At 38.0% G+C, this 9,316-nt stretch overlaps 1 protein-coding gene across 1 annotated transcript in view; it reads right to left on the bottom strand.

Moving 5' to 3' along the window:
* Positions 1 to 9,316, bottom strand: part of ADAMTSL3 (ADAMTS-like 3) — a 182,240-nt gene that overhangs the window by 41,273 nt on the left and 131,651 nt on the right. The window contains exon 15 of the mRNA XM_009994484.1: positions 3,968 to 4,254. Coding sequence (XP_009992786.1) covers positions 3,968 to 4,254 — 287 coding nt within the window. The remainder of the gene's footprint in view (positions 1 to 3,967; positions 4,255 to 9,316) is intronic.

Here is a 9,316-nt window from a genome sequence, read left to right as displayed (position 1 = left end):
TTTTTTTTTTTTTTTTTTTTTTTTACAGTTCAGGAAAGATGGGGGTGGGAAGTTGCTGTGCAAATGCTAAGAGATTGGATCTATTCTCTATACCTGGAAGAAGACAGTAATTTATTTCCATCAGTTAGTCTCAGTTTGGTGACTGCTTAAAAGTATGTTCTATCAGTTGAAAATAACTCAGAAAAAATGCCAAGTTCTACATATGCTTGAGCTTCTCTGTAAATCTATTGAAACTGGCAGTGTTATTTATACTCCTGTAAAAAAGTTAGTGTTTGCAGTTAATGAAACTAGTGATAGGAGTAACCAGTTATCAAATTGCCTACACCACTACACCACTATTGCAAATGCTCTCAACTTCATAAGTATCAGAACAGGCGTTGTTTTTCTTAAGAGCCCTTAGCTTTGGCTAGAATCCATTAATTTTCTAAAAATCTCAGGTTTCTTATAAATAAAATGGCAAACTTTTAGCATTATCATGCAGACAAAAGCCTAATAACACAACTTGACTGCACCTAAAGCTTCCAAAGCCACGGACTATAGAGGAAACAACAGGAAGAGTTTTTATTTATTGTTTAGTCTCCTTATTTTTAAGCCAATGTAATAACTTTAATGGGCCTGAATTGTAATTTTGAAGCATATGGAATATAAATAATAATAATAACATTGATCTACCAAAATTTGCCCTTGCAAATAAAGATATTTTTAAACAGGGACCCAGAAAATTTTTAGTTTTGTTTTGTTCTGGGTTTTTTTGTGTTGTTTTGTGTTGGTTTTTTTTAAATGAAAAACATTCCTTTAAAATATCATAGAGTAATTAAATTGTTGACAACACTGAAGAAATACTATAGATTACAAGAAAAACATTTCTTCTCCTCAGGCATACTCTTTATTCTGATAACTATTGGTACTTACTGACAATATTATGAGAATTAAATTTATGCTGGGGATCTTGCATCAGGGCCAAACTCTTCAAGCTGAAAAAAAATACAAGCATTCTGGGACAATGAGGGAAAATCCTGAAATGCTCAAGTACACAGTTGGCTTATTTTCAGCATGGGATTTCTGCAGGTACTGAAGACAAAATAGGTCTTTAGTTTTCAGGATGGTTACAGTTTCCTATGGATGTCAAAGGTGACGTCCACATCATGACAAACTGGCCTGGACAACTTTCATTTGCACTCATGGAAAGACTGATGAAAGAAGTATTAATTATGCTAAGAGGCATAAAACAACATAGCAGTCCTCAAAAGCAACAAGTTTCATGACACTCAACATGCTGCATGGCAAGCCACACAGATGTGGTGCAGAAAGCACACAAAATGACCCAGGACTTGTGTTACTAATTCTCTCAAACATGCTGAGTATGATGAACTGGAAAGTAATGATGATTGGTAACACCTTGCAGTTTGCCCTATCTTTGTAATTCCAGTATCTGAAAAACAATGTTTCCATCTGCATTTTTATGTCTGTTTTTTGGAGAGCAACCTGAGGAGAGTTTGAATTAGAAGTCTAGTCTGTGTGAGGATTTAAAAAAAAGGTGCAAGTGACAAGCACTGAAACAGATTCAGTCCTTTGCTCAAATAGTGGCTATAAAGCTTCCAGCCTACTTAGACCCTGCAGACTTGCCCCTCATTCAGAGAGAGTCAAGAGCTAAGAAAAGGGGGCAGGGAGTTCTGAGGATACAGAAATCCCCAGGAATTTATTTTAATAGTCACTGCTAGATACGTACATACTAGAGCAAAAGTACCTAATATAATTTACATTATACTGGGATATTCCAAAACTCAGACAATATTTATTTCTATAACAAAAGAGTTCATCTAATTGAAATGAGATTTGAACATAAAACTTAGCAGAAATGGATCAGGTCCTTTGAACTACACAATGGAAAAATAGTAGACAGTGAGATCATTAGTTAGTACATTGCAGTAAGCTGGAAACAGAAGAGATGTCTGGTTCCCTTAAAGCTATTTATCGGCAGGTAATTTTTGGTCTGTTTGAAAGTCTTTGCCAAGGCAGCAAGACAACCAGAACTGATAGAAGGAAAAATCACTGCTACCTAATTAGCATAACAGTTCAGGGACTTCTGAAGCTGTTCATTGATAAAATACTCCGACAACTTTCCACATTTCCCTGGAGCATCACAGAAGAAAAATGTCTAGACATAATACCAGTGATACCACAGAAGTCTCAAGAATACAACCAGATATTTTCCTTCAAACTTCTTTTAATGGATCATTTCAGGGTGTATCAAACCAATGGTTAGATTACTACGAACACCTACTGCACCATTCTGGGTAAGGCAACCTCACATATACAGTAAAGGGCCAAAACCCAGCAAGAGAATTCACACTCTGCTCTATCAGGAACAAAATTAACCTGAACATGGGATTTTCCTCATCAGCCATTGTGCAGTTCCTTTGTGCCAGCAAATGAAACTACTGTCTTCAGTACAGGCTCCTCGAGCTGCCATCAGCTTGTACACCAAGTGCAAGTTTTATGTGAATGTTTTTGCACGGACAAACTCGTGTGAAGGTGCAGGCAGTGTAAGCATGCATATGTGCAATAGCAGGCAAAGTCTACAGATAATGTTCACAAAATTCCCAACTTTGGAGTTTGAGAACACCTCTGACAAAGATATTGGCTAAAAAGCAGTCCTGAAGTGGACTTAAGATAGCAGTGAAATGATTGTACATTACAAAAATCAGTGAAGATAAGAAAAAGAGAAGGAGAAATTCAGTAGCAATGAAAGACTTGTTTCTGCTTTAGAGTTCAATTTCCTTATTTCTGAAAACAATTCCCTCATTGAAATGAAGAAACAGAGACACTCAGTCACAACAGCTGTCACTACTGTCACACTTTTATATGTACGTACTTGGACTAGAGCCTCTTCTACCTTGCCAAAATGCCCACAGAAGGTAGTGGAGGGAATGGGGTACACCAGCTTTCATGATCACAGGAGCCGATTCCTGTGGATCAGCTCCATCAGTAAAGAGCAGCAATAAATGATAAAAGAGGCACTTATAATTCACTTACCATCCTGTGGATAGCATTCTAGCTCATCCTCCCAACTCCTGTCTTCAAGGTTTGAACTGGTGAATAGTACAAAGCAGGCTGCTTTCTGTGAGCTCAAGACTGGCTCTCTGCTTCCAATTGTTTCTGTTCTCCCCTTTTCTACATTTTTTTATTTCTTCTATGGTACAACTGTCTTCACTTCCCACTGATGTCATCGGTCCTGTCATATATAGGTGTGTTCACAATTCCACTGCCTCCACTTAACACTTCATAACTCACTTATGCTCAGTCCCAAAGTACAGTATGTAGTAGCAACACCAGCAACCTTGTCTAGTAACATGTACTTAGGACGACAGGGAGATTCGATTACATCCAAAAAGGAATGTGCCTAACTACTTGCAGACAGATGTATGGCACAGAGTTCCTATAGAGTGATATGCTGTACCAAAACCTAAACAAACTCCCATTTGATCTTCGTACCAGTCAGACCGAAAGCGAGTCTCCCTAATTATAACTTTCTATCCCTACCGTACTGCAAAAAATAGCAGCATTTTGGAAGATAAGGAATTAATTAACGTGGGAATTTTAACTCCAACAAAACACTTCTGGTTCCTAGGAAAATAAAGGTCATCTGAACATGACCATTACTGATGCACTAAACATGCTGGTATCACCCACTCTGGCAACTGCGACTCTTGCAGCAAGACTAAAGCAAGTTGTTGAACCAACAACTTCTTCTACCGAATTTAACCAAATAAGGTCGGTGTTTGAACACAGGATATAAAGGAAACAAAGTAGTTTGAAAGACTCAATGAGTAACCTAGAAAAAAAGCTTCAAGCTGCATGTTTTCCTACAGAGCAACATGGCTAATGTAGGGTAACACTAACAGAAGGCCCAACAATGGCAAACAATATCACATTCTTACAACTCCAGATAAATGAATAAAAGTACCTCCAAGACATGTGGCTGAACATGGAGTAAAACCAATGTATTCCCAGTCGTAAATCACACTGGCATCTTCAGCATGTGAAGTTTCTGGTGTGTAGGGGAACAGATCAGTGTCACAGGATGCCTGGTGACAGACTCGTTCTGTTGGTGGCTTCACATCTTCACACTCCTCCTCAGGCAGTTCAACTTCTGTCTGAGTGAACGCCAGAAGAATTCGGCACTTCACATCTCGCACTTGGATGCCACTGCCACACGTGGCACTGCATGGGGACCAGGGCTCAGGAATGAAACTGCAAATAATCACAGTGCAGGAGAAACACTGTCATTTTATTCCATATAATCGTGCCTGTGGTGCAGGTTAAAACATAGCTAAAACACAGGAACATATGTTTATACACAACGCAGACAACACATAATACTATTTGATACAGAATGTGTAACCAAGTGTCTTAAGTCTTTCTCTTGCCCCCCATCCCAGATCATTTTTGAAAATACACAAAAAAAAAAAAAGTAAGAAAAGAGGAGAAAGAAATGTGAGGAACAGGGAAATCTGTATCATTTTTGGGGGAAAAATACATCACCTAAATCTTTTCTCTAACTCCTCAGTAGAAAAAAAAAAAAAAAAAAAAAAAAAAAGGAGGAACACCACAAAGACATATCTGTATGCTATAAAGTAGCTCCAGGTACATAGACTTACACACATGCCAAAAGTGTATTTGCAGTCTGTTTAAATCTGAAAAAGGCCAACAACTTATGTCATGCTAATCATCAGCAACAAGGCAGAAGAAAATCACTTTTCAAACCCAGCTGTCTCAAATACACACCCCTGCAGGCTGCTGCGCAGATTTAATCTTCAAGAAGCCTCTCATCTTCAATAAAGAGATCTAACCAACTCAGTCAATAATTCATCATTTTTATTAGAAAGCATTTATGCTCCTGATCAACTGTTGTAAAATCTTATTTTACAGATCATGAATTTCCTGAATAACATGGGGTTTTAGTCTATCATATTCTCTGACTTTGAGGGTCACATTAATACCTGATAGTAATTTTCAAAATAAGACTAAAGCCAAGGGGCTGAATTTCATGAATAGAGTAATCCTGAGTGGCTCTGGAGTATGATTTATAAGAAATCAGAATTTCAAAGGACATTTTTTCAAAAGGTTGCAGTTGTTCCCTATGTCCATGTTCAGTTGATGATCAAAACACAAATGGGAGATACAGGAAGATATGATTAGACTAATGCTAAGAACACATTTGGAAGGGAAAATTCAAATTAGGGTTCAAAGATTTATCTCCTTAAGAATTATTTTTCTCTTTACTGCAGGACAGCTGTCCTTACAAATATAAGAACAGTCATGTAAGACAAAAATCAGTATTTACACTCTGCATACACGGTGAGCATAGAAAAATGTCAACACAGTGTGGTTGATTCTGTGGACAGTTTATCATCTTGAGCCAATAACTTCTTGCCAATATATACAGACAAAAAATCAAATAGAAGAAAGGGAAACAAATGAGTGGGTAACTCAAAAGGATAACCTAGCTCAGTCCTTGGGGTAGTGACTCAAAAAGTGAGTTAGACCCCAAGACAGACTGTCTCCTGTGGAAAAGACTATTCCCATTTCCAGGGAATGTTACAAGGTAACTGGTTATTCTTTCATGAGATGTTGATGAAATACCTTTAAAACTCTATAATTAAGATTAATAATGATGTCAAAGCCCATCCCTTGAATGGAGCCTGAAAATTTTTAGTTAGAGCTCAGTGATCATTGACAGACTATTAAAGGGCACAGTAGCCCCAGCTCCTCTTGACCTGAAGGAAAACTTCAAGTGCTCAGCACTTCACAAGTCTGACTGCCTTTGCAGTAGATGAGCAGACTGATTTTTCTTGGAACAGTCTATCAAAAGGGTGGATGGCTCTGTCCTACACTGATAAAATCTGAGTAAATGCCCTACTGGTCCTACCCAGCAGCCCAAGGAGTCCAATGCCACAGCTTTTAGGTGTCAATGTCCAGATGCTTTCAATAACAAATTCTAGCAGACCATCTGTAGGAGAAGCTGCAAAGGAAGTCTTTCCCTTACACCAGCAGATTAAAACCAGCTTAACCCTAAAATATCAGATTTCACAGCCTTGGCCATGCAAACTACCTAAGGTGGCCATGGCAACAAAATGCTTAAGCATGTGCCTAACTTTAAGCATGTTAGTAGTCCTTTGAAGTCAATAGGACTATAATGTGTTCAGAGTTAAGTTTGTGCTTAAGTGCTTTACTGGACCAAGGTCATTGTGCAAGGGCTTAAGAAAACTATGACTTTCTTCTCCTCCTGTGAAAAAAAAAAAAAAAAAAAAAAAAAAAAAAAAAAAAAAGAGTGTAAATCCACTTGTAGTTATGTACATAACTGGGAAAATAAAATGTATGGACATTTGTAGTTAAAGAGTTCATTGATGGCCTGACCAAACCTAACACTTTACAGTCTGAAAGCAAATAACTTTTTTTGGTAAAAGTATGAAAGCAGATCACCAGAAATTAGTTTTGTGTGCTGCTAGTTGAGTGCATTAAGACATTCCACAGATAATGTATGATGCATTCTTCTGAAATTCTGTAGAAATGAAAGCAAATTTTGAACCACAGCAATCCTTTCATTCAGCAACCAATTGATTTATAAAGAAACTCAGAAAATTCTAGGTATTTTCTTTGCCTTATAGCAAGCCTATATTACAATTGAGGCTTTCCTGTTGAGTATTACTGCCTGGCAGTTTGCAGTGAAGTGCAAGATTGAAAATAATGCCCAAAATACTTTTTATTCTGCCTTGGCATTGGCTTAACTAGTCATGTGAGCATTTAGCTATTAAGATCCTAAATTATACAACTTTACAAAGGAGGACCATGCTAAAAGGTCACACTTTAAGTACTTCCAAGAGAAGCTAATGGAGACTGCTAATATAGAATTAGAGCAAGGAACTGACTGGCAGTGAGAGAGTTCCAGAGGTTAGCACTGTATCTGAATTTTGAGTTCAGGCAGATGATATATTTATTTTTTATTTTTTTTAATTTAACATATGCACAACCAAAGCCTGTGACAGGTCATCAAAGCAAATGCCACCAACCTCAGGAGTCCTATATTTTTATTCTGTGGCAGTCAGAACACTTTCGACACAATACTTCCTTAAAGCCATTTCACTCTGCTTTTGATGGGCAAATGCTCATTGTGATTTCAGATCAGGATTAAACAGCATCAGAGCACTTGTATTATGATGCCTTGTAAATCACCTGTTACTTACAATGGAATGGATAGGATGGTGGTAACTCTGAAAATTTTCTACAATATTTAAGTTTGTAGGTGAGACCCTCTTCTGATTAAAAAAGGAAAAGAATGGAAAATTGCCAATCCAAGCAGGCACAACTGTTCACCATCAGTCTTTCTGCACAGTCATTCTTTCCAGTGCAATGTAGAAATTAAAAGCTCCTATAATCATTTGCACAGATGCAAATTATGTGCACACTGCAGATGCAATGAAGAGTCTGTCCATGCTGCAGTATTGCCAGTCTAAGACTAATGGAAATGTACATTGACCTGGCACACTGAAAAAGCCAGTGTAGGATGACCTGGAAAATGAGGGAATGACCTAAATTATGAATGATAAATCTGGGACAGAACAGCCCATCCTAACCAAATAAAATCTGAACTGAAAACCTAACTCAGCACAGACGTACCCAGCTTTCTTGGAAAACACAGTGTCTCTCAATATTTTTATTTTTCTCATGCCTGCAGTTCTTGCTTTCAGTTAAGACAGGAAATGCCTAAATCTTGAAAAAAAAAAAAAAAAAAAAAAAAAAAGGCTGCTGTTGTGATATTTCCAGTCCAAACCTACTGCGCCAAGGGGCCTGAACAAAAGTTTGCAGAAGCATCTAAAATGTTGGCTGCTTATTGGGGCAGAACTTCCACAATGCTGGCACCCTACCCCTGCCTGAAGCATCAGCCTTGCCTGCTCTAAGCAGAGTTGCACTGCCAGGATTTATCAACCTTGGTTGTAAAATGTTGGGCAAAATCACCAACCCATTTTTAGACAAGAAGCTGTGAAAAACGTGTAATCCTCTATCACCAAATACATGATGTGGATATTTCTGTGGAAATTTCTCCAATACAATGAGTAGGAAACTTATGAGACACCTTGCATCTCACATGCAGTGAGTCCAACTCCACAGACCTAGTGATTACTTTTCAGCTCAGGTTGCTGAAAAAATATATTAGATTATGAAAGCATTTTAATTTCATACTAAGCCATGACAGGGAAAGGCAGATGAGGTGTCTATTTCTTTAACTTATGATTTTTAAAAAAAGATGCATAAACCTTGCTGGAGCTTCTCTGCAAACCCCACTGTAACCAAGAAGGCTCAAGGGAAGAACATTTAAAATAATGATTGGTATCAACTGTCGTCACATTCCACAATTCAAAACTAAAAAGGTCAGACCTACATTTTTCTTGGCCTCACTTTAAGGGCACTCATTTTTTATTTTGCTAATAATAAAAAAATAAAAGAGAGAGAGAAGCTTTTGAACATTCCCCTCTCTGTGTAAATTCAGGACACCAGCCATGGTAGACCACAGCAGCAGAAGTATTTGTCTTCCACAGGCTACTTCTGGTATATCCATCATTTGTGGCTTCTAAAACACAGCTGCATTTACTCTCTTACTCATTATCAAGTAAAATATCACAGAAAAACATAGGAAGACAGTTGTAATAAAAGGATGGACTAGAAGCTGAGATTTCATATTGTGGTTTAAGTTTGGATGACAAGAGAATAACTAAAAGTGATGGCATTTCATTAAGGAAATCATAAACCTCCTGGTAGGAAGAGGTGAGCTAAGAGTTATCACTGTGCCACAAGTAAATTACAGAAAACACAGATAAACAGATCCAAACCAGAAGGAAATCTTGCTATAATTTGCTCTAGGAGAAGCAGCAACCTATTGCTACAGTTTCTTTTAAAATCTCAAACCCTGACCCAAAAAACTCACTCCAGCTGGAAAAGACTGGAGTTGCTAGGACATGAGATTTAAAGCCTCTGTTGAGGAATTGCTCTGGTGGCAAACCACTGTCTACATGACCAACAGGCAATCTGTGAAAAATAATTAGGTCAGGGATTACTTATTTCTCATTTCTCTTTACATGCCAGCTTTATTCTTGGAAGAATAAAGTAAGAACAGGTTGAGCAGAAGATGGTAAAAAGAAACTAATGGGGAATCCAGCTGCAGCATTAGAGCTGGGTCCTAGGAGAGCCCAGACTACCCAGACTGGCACAACACCTCAGCAAAGAGAAGGATGGCAGAGAAGAGCCATCAGCAGGA

This window comes from Chaetura pelagica, unplaced genomic scaffold, assembly GCF_000747805.2.
Source record: "Chaetura pelagica isolate M959 unplaced genomic scaffold, ChaPel_1.0 scaffold222, whole genome shotgun sequence".
Classification (NCBI taxonomy): Eukaryota; Metazoa; Chordata; class Aves; order Apodiformes; family Apodidae; genus Chaetura; species Chaetura pelagica.
The sequence above is the reverse complement of the archived record's forward strand: the minus strand, read 5'-3'. Positions and strand labels throughout refer to the sequence as shown.